The 19,084-nt window shown below is 42.3% G+C and overlaps 1 protein-coding gene across 9 annotated transcripts in view; it reads left to right on the top strand.

The window, feature by feature from the left end:
• ZNF521 (zinc finger protein 521) overlaps nt 1-13,246 on the top strand; it is a 438,900-nt gene extending 425,654 nt beyond the window's left edge. For all 9 annotated transcript variants that reach the window (XM_053246829.1, XM_053246828.1, XM_053246827.1 and 6 more), the window contains one exon: nt 12,399-13,246. In XM_053246829.1, coding sequence (XP_053102804.1) covers nt 12,399-12,428 — 30 coding nt within the window. In that variant the 3' untranslated portion in view covers nt 12,429-13,246. The remainder of the gene's footprint in view (nt 1-12,398) is intronic.
• Nucleotides 13,247-19,084: the final 5,838 nt, after the last annotated feature.

The raw sequence follows: 19,084 nt of genomic DNA, 5'->3' as shown, positions 1-19,084 counted from the left end.
TATTGCAACTTCCTATCCCTGTGTATTTTAGAACACAACTGGAGTCGCATTTTCTTGCAGCAGTTACTAAATGTGATCACACAGGAGGCTATGCACCATGTTGCCAGCCGATCACACACAGGTGTGGTGTGGTAAATGGATGTATCACATGCAACCAAATGATGGAATAGACTGTACCACCATAGCTTACAGGTGGTGGTGGGGAATCACTTTTAATTCTCACCTATATAAGAAAGAGAAAAGTCTACAAATGAAAAATGAAAACTAGTGCAGCAGGGAGACAAATTCTTAATCAGTCCTTTTCGTACTGTGCTGATTTTTTAGTTGACAGGGTACTTAATGTAGGGAAGCATTCAGAACAAATACCTCCCCCCCCCACCCCTGCTATCAGGAGTCCATTGTGACCATTTGTTCTGCTGCATGTGTAGATTGGGCCTCAGATACACGCTTTTGTGGCCCAGGTTTCCCTTTGGTAGAAGTCTCTTTGCTTCTCTACTGACACTGTGTTTTGCCGGTCTCTAGATGGCCGCGCAGCTTCCAGTAGAGCTGCTCATGTGGGTGTGCGTGCTGCGTGGCCAGAACAAGAGAGATCATCTGGGGGGGAAGGTAGGTACGATCCTGCCCCCCCCCCCCAGCCTCACCGCTGGCTCGACAGTTGTGTGAATGACCTTGATACATATACAGTGGACCCTCGACTTACGAACTACTCGACATCCGATGTTTTCGACTTACGAACGACAAAAATGGCCGCACGCTTACGAATTTTTCGAGCTACGAACGGAAACCGTTGGCGGTTTAGATGCGGTTTCCTCGACTTACGAATTTTTAGATGCGGCTTACTCGACTTACGAATTTTTTCAGACCTCCGTGGGTGCGCTTTTCGACTTACGAAATTTTCGACCTACGAACGTGCATTCGGAATGGATTAACTTCGTAAGTCGAGGGACCACTGTAGATAGATTTTAAAATTATATATATAATTTATATATAATTTATATATATAATTTGCCATAATTAATAAACTTGCCATAAACTTGCCATAATAAACTTGCCATAATTTTCTCACTGTTAATACTGACTTTATAGTGCAGTGACTCTCGATTAGGATGGTTGAACCAAAACCACTTTCCTGCCCTCAGATGAATATCAGGCAGAAATTAGAAAACGTGAGATCTGTTTAGTTTTGAAAGTTCAAATTAATTATGCTGCAAGCAATACATGTGAATGACACAAGAAGAAAAAGGCTGTTTCTATCCTCATTTTTCTTTAAATTTTGTGATCTTGGCTTCTGCTATGCTCTCTCACCTTTTTCTGTGATGGTGATATAATGTCATCAAGAGAGTGTTAGATGTTATTGTGTTAACTGTCAAAAGAAAATCCAGCAGTTTCTTTGCTGGTTTGTAATGACTGAACTGAAACAAAGAGTAAAGAAATAATCTTTGCAATGCAGAGACACAAGTGCAGTGTTTATTATGCATGTGTCAAGAAAGAAAATACCAACAGAAGGTAGTACCCAACGAATGCAATGGCATTGCATGCTAAGGCATACATTTACATTCATAAATGTGGCTTAAGGATCCTATACTCAGTCCTTTTGCTTCTTAACATATATAGGAGTTTAGAGTCACATATTTGACCCAGATTTCTTATTGAAGTATCTCATTGGGTGTCTAGTGGACACTCAATAATAATACTTTCCATTTGTATAATGTTTTTGAGTGTTCAAAGTGCTTCACATTGATTATGCTGTAATCCTTACAACAACTCAGTAAGGTATTAGTATCACCATATTGTGGCTAGGGAACTGATACTTAAAGAGGGTGACTTACCTAGGGTCACCTATGTGTTGATGACTGAGGCTAGATTCAAACCTGGAAAGGCCTCTTTTGTAGCTCAGTTACTACACTACACCAGCTCCCAGCTAATGAGGTTACCCCCTGTACTTACCCCCTGTAAGTTTTTATACATATATACCACTCTTCCTCTGAATTGCTCAGAACAGTTTGTGTAAAATAGTCACCCACATCATATAAAGTGGGCTAAGAGGGCTAGTTCGGCTTAGCTTCAGCAGCAGAATGGGATTGTGGACCATTATCTGAACTTGGAACAATCCTGACAATCTTAGGCTTCATTTAAAAACAACAACAACACATACACACACCAAACAATTATATTTTTGGTCACCGTGGTTGCAGAGAAAAAATGTCTTGCTTGTTGTACATGTAGCTCTTAAATAGACGAGAACTAATGACCACTTATCACAGGATTCCTCTGATGAATATGTCTAAAGTTAATCTAGAAGTCATTCACACAATCAAAAACTGTGTTCTACCTGGGTTTGGGAGCTGTGTGTGTACTCCCAATTTTCGGTTATGTGAAAGCAAGGTAAGAGGAAAACCTGGGTAGCTTTTCCTCCTACCTTGCTTCCACATAATCACTTCTACGCAGGTTTTCCTCTTACCTTGCTCCCACACAACTGAAAATTGGGAGCACACACAGCTCCCAAACCCAGGTGGAACACAGTTTTGGATTATGTGAATGACCTCCTAATGTTACAACAATTTTTTGGTCTCTATGCACAGTTCCACAGTTGGGGATTGTGCCTTGCAAAGAGCAACTTTGGAAACTTCTGAAGCTTTTTATTATCAATTTATTTATTTATTTATTTATTATTTATTTAAATACTGCCCTTCCAAAATGGCTCAGGGCAGTTCACAACATGATACAAACAAATTAACAATTAAAATCAAACTATTAAAACACAATAAAACCAATAAAACAGCTAAAAGCCCTGGAAATCAGGGCAACAATGTAAAACAATTTAAAACAGTTAATCATTTAAAACCCTGGAAGGCCCGGCCAAATAGGTAGGTTTTAAGGGCTCTCCTGAAGGGCGGCAATGATCTCAAATTACGAATTTCTGCCGGGAGTGCATTCCACAGCCCAGGAGCAGCTACAGAGAAGGCCCGCCTCTGCATTGCCACCAGACGAACCTGTGGCAACTGGAGACGGACCTCCTCAGATGATCTTAAGGTGCGGTGGGGCTCATGTAAAAGAAGGTGCTCTCTTAGATAACTCAGACCTAAGCCGTTCAGGGCTTTAAAGGTAATAACCAGCACTTTGTATTTTGCCCGGAAACATCGGCAGCCAGTGCAGCTGTTTCAAAACAGGCATAATATGGTCTCTCCGGGTTACCCCAGGGACCAACCTGGCTGCCGCATTCTGAACTAACTGAAGTTTCTGGACTACTTACAAAGGCAGCCCCACGTAGAGCGCATTGCAGTAGTCGAGCCGGGAGGTTACCAGCTGATGTACCACTGTTTTGAGGTCATCCTCTCCAAGGAATGGGTGCAGCTGTCGAATCAGCCGAAGCTGATAGAAAGCACTCCTGGCCATGGCCTCCACCTGAGATACCAAGGTGAGGCCTGGGTCCAGGAATACTCCTAAGCTGCACACCTGCTCCTTTTGGGGGAGTGTAACCCCATCCAGCACAGGGAGATCTAACTCATCCCTCAGATTCTGAGCCCCCACAATGAGCACCTCCGTCTTGCTTGGATTCAGCTTCAATTTGTTCTCCCTCATCCAGCCCATTACTGCCTGTAGGCAGGCATTTAGAGAATGAGTGCCATTTCCTGAAGATGAAAAGGAGAAGTAGATTTGGGTGTCATCAGCATACTGATAACACCCTGCACCAAATCTCCTGATGACCTCACCGAGCGGTTTCATGTAGAAATTAAAAAGCATTGGTGACAGAATGGAGCCCTGGGGACTCCATATAGCAGCTCCCGTTTTGAGGAGCAACTGTCACCAAGCTCCACCCCTGCTAACTGGGCAAAGAGGCACCTTTTACCGTGGTGATTCTCTTTATTTAGCAGGGGGAGAGTAACTGGCCCTATCCATCCCCAGCACAGTACTTCCAGTGACTGTTGCTGGTGTGTGTCTTATGTTTCTTTTTAGAATGTGAGCCCTTTGGGGACAGGGAGCCATCTTATTTGTTTGTTATCTCTCTTTGTAAACCGCCCTGAGCCATTTTTGGAAGGGTGGTATAGAAATTGAATTATTATTAATAATAATAATAATAATCATCATCATCATCATCATCATCATCATCATCATCTGGAATCTACCCGAGAGATAGGAGCGAAACCACTGCAAAGCAGTGCCCCCTATCCCCAACTCCCCCAGGCGATCCAGAAGGATACCATGGTCGATGATATCGAACACCACCGAGAGATCCAGAAGAACCAGCAGAGTCACACTCCCTCTGTCGATTCCCCGGTAAAGGTGATCCATCAGGCCGACCAAGGCTGTCTCAACCCCATAGCCAGCCCTAAAGCCAGTTTGAAATGGATCTAGATAATCAGTTTCCTCCAAGACTGCCTGGAGCTGGTCGGCCACCACCCTCTCAATCACCTTGCCCAACCAAGGGAGATTAGAGATTGGCCTGTAACTGTCCATCACTAAAGGATACAGAGAAGGCTTCTTTAGGAGTGGTCTAATCAATGCCTCCTTCAAACAAGGAGGCACCCTACCCTCCCTCAGTGATGCATTTATGATATTAACTAGGCTATCTCCAACAATCTCCCTGCTAGATAGAAGCAGCCAAGTCGGGCAAGGATCCAGAGAGCAGGTGGTAGGCCTCACCGCCCCGAGCAGCTTGTCCACATCCTTAGGAGTCACAGATTAAAACTGATCCAATCTAATACTGCAAGAGGGATTGCTGGACACCTCCTCCATAGATCCTGCAAAAACAGTGGAGTCCAAGTCGGCCCGAATACAGGAGATCTTGCTTGCAAAAAAACCATTAAAGGCATCACAGCAGAATGATCCCGGGGACTGATTTGAAGTAGAAGGAGCAGAAATCAAACTCCTTACAACCCGGGATAGTTCTGTTGAGTGCGAACCTGCAGCCGCAATGCACGCAGACCAAAAGCTCTTTTTTGCCGTGTGCACTGTGATCGCATAATTCTTCAAATGGGTCACATGCTGTATCCTGTCAGATTCGAACTGAGTTCTTCTCCACTTGCGCTCTAGTCGCCTACCCAACCGCTTCAGCCCCCGCAACTCCTCAATATACCAAGGGGCTATTTTTGAAGCAGGTTGGAAGGGACGCTTAGGAGCAATTGTGTCTACTGCCCTGATGAGTTCCCTGTTCCAGGTTCCCACCAGGACATCAACAGAATCACCAGCCGCACCAACGTCAAAATCCTCCAAGGCCTTTTGAAATCCCACTGGGTCCAGCAGCCTTTTCGGACAGACCATCCTAATAAGTCCACCCTATCCTTCTTAGCAAGGATAGGGTGCCAAAACTACTCCCATAAAGTAGGGGCTTTGCCATCAATGATGGGCACCTTCTCAGTCAGACTACCAGCAGATCTGAGAATTTTCTCCATGAGTATGGTTCTTTTATTTTATTTATTATTTATTTAAAACATGTATATAACACCCAAAACGCATCTCTTTTCCCTCAGAGTTTTTCTCCCACCTTCTGTAATTACTTCTCTGTCTATAGTTACAAAAATCAAAACAATATAATACTTTTCTCCCTCTGGATTTCTGCACCTCTGGCACAGTAAGAGCTGTCTTTTTTTTCTTGTTCAAGAACATTTCAGCTCCTCATTCATTTGCCCTGTAGATAGCTTGGAAAGGGATGAAGTATCAGGTTAGAACTTCTTGAAACCATACTGACGTTGGAATTAAATTCTCTGTTTGACATTAGGGGGTTATGCACATGGGTAGGTGGGAAAGGCAGGATGCGGAAGGCAGGATTCAACCTTCTTCCAGACAATTGATCGCAGCCCCAAAGGCATACAAGGCGCATACCCACATAACCAGCACTGCTGGAAGCCATGCAGATGATTCTCCACACTGCTCCCAGCAGCGCAGGTAAACAGAGGCTGGTACTCGTCGTCCCTGCCTCTGGGAATCCCACAATGCACTGCGTGACACACATGATGCTTTGGGGAATTCCCCTAAGAGATGAGCACTCCAAGCACCCGTCTTAGTGTGTCCTCAGATCACACACAAGCAAGTAGCCTGGGTTAAGGGAACGCTCGCTCTCTTAACCATGCCTACCAGCCAGGCTAAAAAGCCAGGCTAGGCAGCCCTGGCCCGCCAGGTTGAGAACAGCCTCTAGGGTTTTTCATTAAGGTTTTTCTGAGTCTCTTCGTTTTTACTTTGTCCCTCATCCCTCCACCATGAGAATCCAGCATCCTGCTGTTCTCCGAGGACAAGCTGAAAACTATCAGTAGGAAGTTTGGAGGGAGAGAGGAATGAGGGGATAGCAGCAGAAAATCTTGATTAGAAAGTATAATTTAATAGAATGTGTATTGAACCAAATGTATTGATTAATGTGGAGGATATAGTACTTATATTGATTCAAACTAGAGATTTAGTACTAAAAGCTGCAAGCCAGAAAGCTGTTGCAGATTGCTACAAAAGTCAGTTTAATGCTGTCCTTGAGAATGCCTTCACAAAGAAATTCTTCTAATGTTTGAGGAGTAGGTAGAATGCTGTATATGTCAGTTTGATCCCGGAGGGTTTTATTTTGTACTCTAATAGCTGTTACGAGCCTACATTATATCCAAGGAGTAATTTTCCTTAGGGTTGCCTGGCTCGCTTTGTGTCAATATTCTAGCATTTTAAGTCACGTACAGTATATGCTTCTGGGAACAGTGCAGGAGCCAGCCAGACTCATAATGGTCTGCATTCATTAATAAAGGCAGGAGCTTCTGTCCCTCCATTGCCCACTGCGGGGATGCTTCCCCGGTCTTCTGGGACCCGTACAGACACATTTAAAGAAAGCTTTATTTTGAGTGGGCAGGAGATGAAATGCAGGACTTGCAGGCATTTCCTAAGTCAGCTGTATGCCCAAGCACAGAGGTGACCTTAATGGGTCAGAGAAGAATGCAGGTCAAAAGACTTATTATCCAGCCTGTTGGAAACCAATTGCTTTTGTTTTTTAAAAAAGTGGTGCTTAAAGGTTAGTAATGTAGAAATCTGTTTTACAACCCGAAACTGTATTGGAATGCAGTGGGCTTACAGAAAGGGAGAGAAAGCTGGAGCCGAGCTTAGTTTCTAAATGTAAATTTCCCGTAAATGGTAAAATGTTAGTATACTATAATTAGTTAATCAGTGATGATTGATTACTGATGTATGGTTTCTTGAATTAAGGAGGAAAAACATGCTGCTGTGATACTGTCACCATCTGTTGAACAATAACGTCTCCATTTAATCTTTATATTTCTTTATTTGTAATCTGCTTTTGAGCAACAATTGCATTCTATTTCATTCAGCTTCGAAATGTCTCATTTAAATTGAATACAACTGCACTTCACATTAGAGATTCTAATGGGGTAGTGAATTAGTGGAAGCTTGTATTTTTCATTAGTAGCTCTTTCGTTCCTCCTGTATTTCTTTGTTGGCTCTCTCCCCCTGCCCTTAAATACTGCTTTCTGTAAGAATTTAGTTTGGGTAACTAGAAAGTATGGCTTCACAGACCAAAACAACACACCTGACTTTAGAAGGAGGTCTTCTTTAGTCACTTTTGCAGTGAAACTTGGATATGATTTTAACACAGTGGAGTTCAGGAAAACATACACAACAATCTTCCAGACCTTCTTTGTTCATGGAAATGGGCACAACCCAGTGTTTAAAACAGTGAGCTATGACTACAGATCGTGAATTTAATAGGGAAATGTCAGCATGTGGAAGCTAAAGGGCTGCATGTTTGGTTATGCAAATGTTAAATCCCATTGACTTCATTGGGCTATTACCTTTGTCAAGTCCACTAGTTAGTATTTTAAGATCTTTGGTAAGTTGCATATACTGACATCAGGTTGTTCCATGGAATGTAAAGGTCAGTTTTTAATTTAGCTGTGCAAAGTTTCTAGGGTCTCTTTGTCTTTGGCGCACATCAGTCTTAATAAATACCTCCTGCTTAGGATCAAATAGACACTGAAGTGAAGCATCAGGATAGAGCCCCCCCCAGCCCCTCCCAACCCACCGTGCACCTCTAAAATGACTTTCAGGACTGGGTACAAGACATGCCAATATGGGACATGCCACTTTCTTCTATCATCACTCCCAGCCTCAAGGAAGTGGGCAGCCTCCTTCCATGGCTCAACTTTCAGAAATGACTTTTTTTCCTTCCTCTGAAGTCCTGGAAATAGTGCTGATGTTCCTGGGATTTGTAGTTGTGTGGTGGTTTTTTGTTTTGTTTTGTTTTGTTTTGAGGCTGCAGCAATGGCCACAGCCTCACAAAAGACTACAAATCCCAGCAGCAACTGTGCCATTCCCAGAACTCCAGGGGAAAGGGGGAGGGAGTCATTTTAAAGGTCAAGCTGTAGAAGATGGCTACCTGGCCCCTTGCAGCTGAGAGCAAAGATAAGAGGAAAATGGCATTTCTCCTACTCCCAACCCTGTTTTAGGGGTGGAGCCAAAGCTTTGAGGCTCCAACATAGTCCCTGAAGCAAAGCAGAACTGCTTTGTGCAGCCCTAATGGTAATTGCAACGTTCATCATCCTCTTCAAACTGGCAATACTGCATCAAATCTTGAATAGCTTCCAATATCATGAAGATTCTGAGGTATATAAAAGAGGAAACATATCAGTACTGAGCTAAGAGTAGGGTTGGTGTGTTAAGGAATTTTTGTGTAGGGAAAAGAAAATGAAGTCAGGGAAGTTACTCAGGGTTGCTTGCTTTTCAGAAGAGCAATTTAGAAAACATCTGTCCTCAAATAGACTATATGTCGTGTTAAGGGCAAATTCCATTCTCCGAGCTACACAGAAACTCTTAACTTTAATACGGGTTCTCCCTGTGCTCTGCAAACTCCCATGTTCATGTCAATGGGAGCTCTATCTTCTGATTTCCCCACTTGTGTGAACTCCCATTGTTATGAAAGTGGGTGTCCTGAGTACATGGAAAGAGGAGAATATCAGAGTTAAGATCTGCTGTGTGGATAATAGAGGAAGATTTTGTTCTAAATTTTTAAACACAGCCTTCTTAAAAAAAAAAAAAAAAAAAACAATCTCCAACCGTTCATAACTGGGATTAATGGTTGCAATTTTCAGTCACTTAGACATGGGGTCTCCGTTAGACAACTTTTCTCTCTCTTCAGAATACAATGTGGCTCTCTGTGGGATTAAAGAATTTTTCTCTTTTCCTTATCTCTTTCCTCCCATCTTCCACCTCTTTGTCTCATAAATGTTAGATCTGTGGTGTGCTCTTCCTTTAAGTTTATATAAAACAGCCTTTCTCCCTCACCCAGTATTTTTCCCTAGCCCATTGATGCTCTGTACAAAGTAAAGAGGTCACACACGCATGTTGTCTCAAGTGTTTAAAATTAGTGAGGCTGCTTAAGATCCCCAGTCTGCAGGCCCATGTGCTGTGAATAGAGTATGTCTGTGTCTTGGCTTAATCAGTTATTTTCTCTCTCGCTCGCTCTCTTTCTCTCTCTGCTGTTTTCCCTGAATTTATATCTTTGTTCTCTCTTGAGAATCTTATTGTGCAGTAGGCCGTCTAGGCTGTGGGACACTGAGCAGAGCTGAGCAGAGAGTAATTCCGTGGTTTGTTTTGTATCTTCCACTTTAGTGCCTTCATGGTGTGTGTTTTTTTAATTAAAAAAATAATTGTGGTTGGAGTCCTGACCACACATGAAATGCGACTTCCAAATGTGTCACACACGGCTGTATGGCTTTTCTAAACCCTAAACTGGTCACATGTGACTCAGAGTTTTAAAAACAAAGATAGAGGTCCCATTAAAACACATAGGCTACGATCCAGCATTGAGGCTCTCTCTGCTCTCCTGTGATTGGCTGTAGTAGAGAAAAGAGACTCATGTGTGTCCCATGGTCCATCTGCTATAGCCAGCAAGAGGAGCCTGGTCAATGTGTAGAGCTCTAGATAGCAGCTGCAGACTTTCAGGAGGGAAAGCACATTGTCCAGTGGAATAATAACATATTGGCAATGGGCCTGAAGCACTAGGACACAGGCATCTTTGGACATTACAGCAGTTCTCTGCACTGATGTGTTTTAAATAAAAAGAATCTGATCGAGTATAAGACTGTTTAAGCAGTTCCTCTGTTGGAACTGGTTCAGCTACCCCTAAGGAAGGGTCTTTTGACTTCAAATGTGTAGGGTCTCCATATATGGATTTGTCTTTGGGGTTTCCTCTTCTCTTCATTTCCTGTTGCTCAGGCAACCAGGATGATACACCAGACCAGTTTTGTGTAATTAACTAGCTAGCAGATGGTGATGTGCATCTAAATACACATCCCATTTAAAGGATCGGTGACACATTCATCCAAATGGACATCTCCATCCATATTCTGCCACAACTAGTTTTGCAAAACTACTTATAACTAGAGCTGAATCAAGGTGAAAGTCCTGCTGTTCAGGATTTGTACACAATTATACCACTGGTGCACTGCAGCAAACAGGAAGCATCCGTCCAGTTGCTTTGGCATCAGGAATATATTCTTTCTTTTCACTACATTTAGAATGAGAGCAATTTGAGCCATTTGAGAATGAGAGCACTTTGAGCCCTTTCTCACGAGTGAGAAAGGTCTCGAGGGAGAGCGGGGAAGAAGGCTTACCTTCCCGCAGACGTTCCCCCTTTCCTTCTTGGATTGGCAGGTCGCCCACCCACACGATTGCCAGCAGCCACCAGTGGTGCGGAACTACCATAAGGAACAACCATAATGGTAGCCCCTGGAACTACCATAATGAACCACGCAAGTGCATGGATTCCCCCAACACCGGCCAGGAACCCTACAGTTCAGTAAAATCCCAGCCTGGACTGTAATGAAATTAACTTAATTTGGTTACTTTTATTTGTTTTATTGTTGTGAGCCCCCCCAAGCAGTAGTGTACTAGAGGGGCGGGGTATAAATATTTCTGATACATCAATAAATAATAAAAACTGGGGCTAAGAGAGCAAGAGGGTCACTGTCTTGGTGGGCTTGCAGCCAAGGCACCGCCAGGATCGGGTGTGCTCCTAGCTCCTCTCACGCATGGGCAAAACTGGGCTTGGCTTTGTTAGCCCAGTTTTGCCTGTGCATGAGAACAGCCTCTTTGTTTTCCCTCTGTAACTTTGTCAGGTAGTCAGACTTGACTGGCTACATGGTGCAATGCCATGGCTTTCACTCAGTGATTCCCTGATTGCTCCCCTATCTCTAAGATTTGCCTAGCTTACTTTTGTTCTTTCTTTGCTTCTTTAAAAAAGAAGTCCCGTGTTTTCCCCTTGGTTTCTTATCTTGATTTATCTGTATTTTTTTCACTTTGATTCTTGTTTTAGTTTTCCTCCTGGTAACTGACAGGCTTCCCTTTCTTTCTGTTGAGTCTCTCTTTTGGATTGTAAGCCTGTCCAATATGGTACAGTCAGTGCTGCACACATTGTACATTGCTACCCTAAGCATTTTTATTCAGAAGTGCTTTCAGTGGAGAGTATCCAGACTAATTAATCATAACTAAGCACTGGTTTCAACTAAATGAAACCAGGATTGCAGTCTCAGATGCTTATTTAATGATGATTGTGACAAAAAATGAGTTATGTACTCATGGATACATAGAATTCCATCTTCCTTTGGGATTAATCTCGGAGTGCAACTTTCCAATATTAAGGTCACCCTCTTCTTAGGCTTTGTTCCCATGTGACAATGGCTTGCATGTGGGTATTCTTGGAAAGATCTACATAAAGGACTTTTCTATTGGAATTTATCACTAGAGGGTGTTCTAGAATGGATCTGTGAGCATTCTCATATGCTTCTATGTCACATTCCCAAATCCAGCGCCAAGCACCTTGGCAAGCCTCATGGGTTCTGATCCACAATTTAAGGGTTTCCATATTCTGTATTATAGGCCAAATTAAGCACATGTGTGAATGGACACGTTGCCAAGTATTCTCTTGCACTAGTCTTATCCCCTGCTAACTGAGCAAAGAGGCACCTTGTTAAAGTGGTGATTCTCTTTATTTCACTGGGGGAGAACAACTGGCCCTATACAACTCCAGCACAGCATCCCTCCAGTGACTGTTGCTGGTGTGTATCATACGCTTCTTTTTAGACTGTGAGCCCTTTGAGGACAGGGATCCATCTATCTTTATTTATTTATTTATTTAAACCACTTTGGGAACCTTTGTTGAAAAGTGGCATATAAATATTCATAGTAGTAATGTGCCTTTAGGTATGCAACTGCTATTGAGGAACAGAGATATGATTCCAAAGCATAATACAAAGGAAAACATTTATTTTCTGTTAACATCAAAGTGTGTTTAAACCACTTAACATAGTCGACATTCTATTCTTCTTGTCATGTGGTTCTTTTGTATCCTAACTAATGTTTTGTTTTTTCATAACTGTTCAATAACTGTATGTCCCTTTCATTTTTCCCCCTTACAGAATCATACAATGACCCAACATAGCAGTTAGTGCAAGGCCCGTTTCTTCAAGAGAGGATTATTTGCGGGACAAAAATAAAAGGGAACATGTTTTACTCTTTGCACGAGAATCATCGTTAATGTATATTATTCAGAAACATTGTATTGTACCATAAAACTTGTATTATCAAAACTGTTGGATGTTCATGTGTTTGAACTTTTGAGCACCGGAAAGACTTCCTGTATATAAAGTGTTGCACATGTATTATGTTGTCTGATACTAAAATGGTCTTATAAAGACAAGTGGACTTGGGCCCTATTCAAGCAGGATTAAAAGAGTAATAGTAATGACATATAAAGGAAAAAAGGCTTAAGAAAAGGTTATTTTCAAGGACGAAAGAGGGGAAAAAGAAATCGCAGTGATACATTATGACCCTATTTGGCCCTTCCTTTCATTCAAGCTTATGTCTACAATCTTTCTCTTTTGGTATACAAACAGATGAATTCAAGAGTATTTTTATTGCCGAAGATTCTTGCAAAAAATAAATAAATAAAAATGAAAAGACTCTCCAAGCAGGATCCCCCAGCTGAATATGGCCTGTATATATATTTGTAAGCCTTGCGATATGACAGATAGCATTACCATATATGCAATAGTTGTTATGTAGATTGTCAAAGAAACTTTTTTTTTTCTGGATACCATTTGAAGCTTTTGAGTGTTCAAGACTTTCCTTAATGATGTCACATGGCCAAATTTTTGAATCAGTTGAACTAACCTGTATGTTACTGTTATTAATGTTTACTCTGCGGTCTGAACCTGGAGATTACTGGAATGGTTTTCCAAGAGGAAATAAATTCAGTTTACCATTACATCCAATGTGGCTGTGCCTTTTGTGTATGACGAAAGCTACCCTGCTCTCTCTTTGCAAAAGAATCATGACCTGTAAATAAACAAGTTCTCTTCACCTCGATGTCACACCTCTCTTGTGTGCCCGACAATCTGCCTCTTCTTGGCTCATACTTCTGTTAAAATTACTAATTGTCTCAAATAAAATACAAAAAATTGGATAAATCGAAATCGAATAAATAATATGGGTTATATAACTCAACACTTAGTAATGCAAATATTAATATGGTAAATCTATTTACTTTAATCTCTTGAGCTAGCATGGTATAGTGGTTAGAGTGCTGGACTACGACCAGGGAGACCCGAGTTCAAATCCCCATTCAGCCATGAGACTTGCTGGGTGACTCTGGGCTGGTCACTTCTCTCTCAGCCTAACCTACTTCACAGGGTTGTTGTGAGGAAGAGCGGGATATAAAATGTACATCATCATCATAACAATTAATAATAAATGATCTGAATACAGGGCTTGCAGATAGCTTCCTAAGTTCTAGGAGTGTCATCGGCAAAGTTTCAAATTAAGTCTAGTTGTGTGGGTGTTTTAGTTTTAGTTTTGCTTTTTCCATTTCAGAATGTTCTTCTTTTTAGTTCAGCCTGTTGCAACTGCACATACTTCAATGAATTATCTTGTGGAAGAGAGCAGTGGGTGGTTTCTCCCACCCTCTCCAGCAGAGGTGGCAACCCTGTTAAAATCCAGCCACAGCACTGACACAGACTTCTCTATGTTCTAGTCCCTTGTCCTCATTGTTGACAGAGATGGCAGTAGAGGACATGGCCAGAGAGAGCGCTTCAGTGAGCACTCCAGCCTCACATTTCCTGTGGGGGACTGCTCAAAGCCAGCAGAGAAGTGTTGCCAAGAACTGAATTAACCTGTTTGTCCCAAGTCTATGTAAAGGGAGGATGCACCTAAAAGGCCTTTTGTGCTCCTCCATTGCGCTCAGAAAAGTGTTCACCCTAAATCCGTTCTCCACATGCCTTGGAGCTGCACAGTATTTCTGAACTCCTTATACAGTGGTTAAAGCTGAACATTGGAATGCCACACAGGACTGGAGTTGCCAGCCTTTTGCTGTCAGGGTAGATTTTAAGTGTGATTTCCAGTTTGCTGAGTGTCACATTCTGAATCTCCACAGATGGGAGGGCTGAAAGCAAAGTAAGATTGTCTCTGCTTGCCAGAGATTTCAAGGAAAAATGTGTCATGTTTCTCCAGCCTTGAGAATTTTATGCATATGTTGCCAAGTGCAAACAAAAAACAAAAAACAGTCCCATATTTTTATAAGGAAAATCTCATTTGTGCTGACAAAAGGATAAACAGGCAACTGTACACACTGCATGTACAATGCCAAGTTCTATTTATAAGAAGTCAAAAACTTGTTCCAGTTTCATTTCCATTAATATATTACTCATCCCTGCCAAATTGGATCTGATGTTTTCTTTCTTTATACCTTTTTTAAAAGTGCAGACATTTCAGCCTTCTTGTGTGAAAGCGTAACATATTGGTTAAAACTGTAAATAGCATGTTTCTCGTCGAGTTCAAGTATGTTAGAAATATTACACCCTACTGTGTTTGTGCCACTGAGTTGAAACAGATGGTAGCAGGGAAAGATGCAATCTTATAATCAAAAGCTAAAATATGTCAAAAATATGTTAGCAAGCAAAACATAGCGTTTTACTTGCTTCTTTGGTCATGACAGCTTGCAAAACACACAAGGTTGTTGAATTTCTAGTTATGTAAATACAGCAACACAGTCAACAGAGAAACAGCAAATGTGGTGATAGCTTTGAGCATTGATTAGTCCCGCCATTCAGGGCTAGGGAATAGAAAGATCTTCTGGTCACAATTCAACGCCTGATAGATCTGAAGAGCAAGTTACTAGCATCAAATGTTGGAATCCTCTTACCTTTCTCATTAGTTGCTGGTTTCTCGGTGATACCCTAAAAAGCTGTTTAAATAGATTATGAAAGACATTCAAACTTCCCAATGAGAATTGAGTTTTCCATGGGGGCTTATCAGAGCATTTAGCAAACAGAACAGAAGATTGGGTATCAGCTTGCCGAATAGGGGTGGGGGTGTGGGAATACAGAGACTCTGTTTGTATGAGAGTGCTTCGTCTCTGGCATGCTATCCTCCCCAGTGGGTCACCAAAGCTAAAATGAGCCACCCTAATGAGAAGGATAAAAGTATAATTGTGCCAGCAGCAAGGAGATCAGGGGAAGTGGAAGAGCACAAGGCACACATGGAGGGATGGGTGTAAAAGAGGCCACAACGCTACTGAATGAGAGTGCCCATTGGCAGAAAGAGGACAGAGGCAAGGCAGATGATATTCACAGAGTGACTGCTGACAGGATGGACCAACTCCTGGGTAATCGTGAGAGAAAGGGGTGGCTTGTAAGCATGGACCCTACAAGTCTATCCTGCAGGCCCCTACCTGGGGTTGCTACTAACAACTGGTCCCTGCAGTGGTTTGGCTGTTGCATAACCCCCTGAGCTCCTCTGGGGAGTTTGTAGAGAGCCCACTCCTGCTTACCCCAAGTCATTATCCAAGGCAATATGCACCAGTTACAAAAGGAACTGAAGAACCAACTACCAGTGCCAAACAGAGGCAGACCTGGTCTTGTGGTCGCAAACATGAATTGTCCCCTTTGCTAAGCAGGGTCTGCTCTGGTTTGTGTTTGAATGGAGGGCTACATGTGTGAGCACTTTAAGATATTCCCCTCAGGGGATGGAGCCGCTCCGGGAAGAGCATCTGCATGCTTGCATGCAGAAGGTTCCAATTTCCCTCCCTGGGATCTTCAAGATAGAGCTAAGAGAGAGAGTCTTCTGCCTGCCACCTTGGAGAAGCCACTACCAGTCTGGGTATAGATGGTGCAATGGTCTGGCTTGCTAGAAGGCAGCTTCCTATGTTCCTCGACCCAGATGCCTGCTATAAGGTAAGAAAATCCCCACCGCATCTGACCAGTCTAGAGCAAGGTAAAATTCTTCTTGGCTCCAGCCAATAGCCAGTTTATAGCTCTAGCATTGTAACAGTGAAAACCAAGTGAGACTAGCCACAGTACAGTCAGCGAGCAAAGGTGGATGAAGAAGGAAGACAAGGAACAAACTGGACCTCTTCCTGGACTGTTGCTCCCTAGCGTAGTTAAACTAGAGATGTCCCCATTCAGAATTACCCTGTTCACACACACACACACACCCCCGCTGCCAGTCAGCCCAAGACTGATTGGCTAAAAGATTAAGCAGGCAGGAAGAAGATACAGTGGCCCCCATGCATGTGGTGCAAGTTGCGGTTGGCCCCTGTCGAGGTGCCTCACACAAGGCACAACTTGGGCCCCACCTACATGTAGGACCATAGCTTTTAAAGGTTGTGTAGGTCAAACACACAGCCTTGTGATATTAAGCTTTTACGTCATGGTTCCCAGCTCTGCTTGAATATAATGACTGAATGTAAAGACACTTCCAAAATGCTGGTGTAGTTAGTCCCAGATTGAGCCAATGGTCCATTTGATGGTTACGTTCATGGCAGATGCATTCACTTGTTACATATCCCACACTTCTGAAGAATCTGAACTGGTGATGGAGAGGTGTAACCAATCACTCCACGTTTGCAAGTCAACCACAAACACCGTTGAACATAGCTGGGGCTGGTTTGGGCTTTGTGGGAGCCACTTAAGAGCTGAATTCGGCTGCAATGAGAATTATTGTACTAGCAGTGGACAGGTTCACACAGTCATTGTTGTCTTCACTTGCAGTTACACAGCTGCTGAAAAATGTGTGTTGCAAAAATTGCAGAAATAATTATTGAAAAGTAGTTTGCTATCTGAAAATCATGGATCATAATGGTGTTCCCAGTGCCATAAACATCATATCCAGAGATGTGAACTAGCCCAATAATTGGTTTATAGCTAGGGCATCTGTATATATCTACTGGTACCATACCCACCAACTGAGATGCCCAATCAGCAGTCCTAGGCACACTTATTCAGGAGTTATCCCACTAAACTCAGTGGCTCACATTCTGTAACGTGGGCCGTTCAGCACCACCCACACTGCTACAAGTGTCTAAACTACCCCCTGCATATTGGAACAGTCCTATTCCACTGCAGCTTAAAATTGTGCAGTTGCAGTTGTACTACGTGGTGTCCATAATTTCCAGTTGGCATTGTGTCATACAAGTGCACGTTATGCTGTACTCACTGAGTCAATAGGGATTATTTCTGAACAAGCATTCATAGGACCATGTGTATTCTTGATAATTTATTCATCCAAGTGGCCTAAAAATTTAGTTGACCAGAAGTCTGAATAAACCAATGTATATTTTACATGAGATAACAGTGGCAGGGTGACATGGAAGAGATAGGGTACTTTAAAATAAATAAGGAATTCAGATGATGGAGATTCTGATAATGAAGACTGCTGTAAGTATGTATTCTTTAGGCCAGATTTTACAAGTTCTCTTCTTTAGAAATAAGGAATCACACATGAAGAATTATTTATTATTTCTTTCAAATTGCTATGTGAAAACTCCACAATATAAAATTGGGCACTTTTATCCATATTTAGACTATTAAATTTGAATAAGAATTTGAAGGATGAGTTAGATCTTCCTGTGCTGGATGAGGTTACACTCCCCCAGAAGAAACAGGTGTGCAGCTTGGGAGCACTCCTGGACCCAGGCCTCACCCTGGTATCTCAGGTGGAAGCCTTGGCCAGGAGTGCTTTCCATTAACATTGGATGATTCAACAACTGTGTCCATTCCTTGAAGAGGATGCCCTCAAAACAGTGGTGCATCAGCTGGTAACCTCCAGGCTTGACTATTGCAATGCGCTCTATATGGGACTGCCTTTGTATGTAGTTCAGAAACTTCAGTTAGTTCAAAATGCGGCATCCAGATTGTTCTCTGGGGCAACCCAGAGCGACCATATTATGCCTGTTTTGAAACAGTTGCCCTGGCTGCCAATATGTTTCCAGGCAAAATAGAGTGCTGGTTATTACCTTTATAGCCCTGGATAGCTTAGATCTAAGTTATCTTAGAGAGTGCCAGCTTCTGCATGATCCCCACCACACATTAAAGTCATCTGAGGAGGTCTGTCTCCAGTTACCACCACCAGTACGTCTGGTGGCGACTTAGAGGCGAGCCTTCTCTGTAGCTGCTCCTGGGCTGTGGCATGTACTCCCAGTAGAAATCTGAAATTTGAATTCATTATTGGTTTTCAGTTTCAGCCTGGCCTTCCAGGGTTTTTAAACTGTTGTAAATATTTGGCTGGGTCCTCCAGGGTTTTTAAACTGTTTTAAACATGTTAATTGTTAATCGGTTTTATGTTGTTTTTATAGTTTTTATTTTTAACTGTTAATTGATTTTACTTGTTTTTATTTTAATATAAATTGCCCTGAGTTATTTTTAGAAGGGCAATATATAAATTGAATGAATGAATGAATAAATAAATAAATGATAAAAGTTACCTTATTAATTATCATAACAGATCTCTCCTACTGAAGCTGATGGTAACTACCATCACCTTTTTTACCTGTTACATGAATTATCACACTTTTTATTCTCTTTAAGCACCTTGAAATTTAACCCACTATCATGAATTTAATCCAGTATCATGCAGGGCATCCTTCTACAGAATTCTAGCAAAATCAGTCACAACCACCACGCCATTAGCCTTTATCCTTCCAGCGTACATTAGTTTCTTATCTCCCATTGCAAACTGTGACAAAACCAGAGTCAGCTGCATTTGATAAAGAGCTGCTACGGACTGACACCTAAGAGGAGGTGCTGTGTAAACGATAGGGATGTGCAGAACA

The sequence above is a fragment of the Hemicordylus capensis genome, chromosome 4, assembly GCF_027244095.1.
Source record: "Hemicordylus capensis ecotype Gifberg chromosome 4, rHemCap1.1.pri, whole genome shotgun sequence".
Taxonomy (NCBI): Eukaryota; Metazoa; Chordata; class Lepidosauria; order Squamata; family Cordylidae; genus Hemicordylus; species Hemicordylus capensis.
This window is presented reverse-complemented; position numbering and strand designations above follow the sequence as displayed.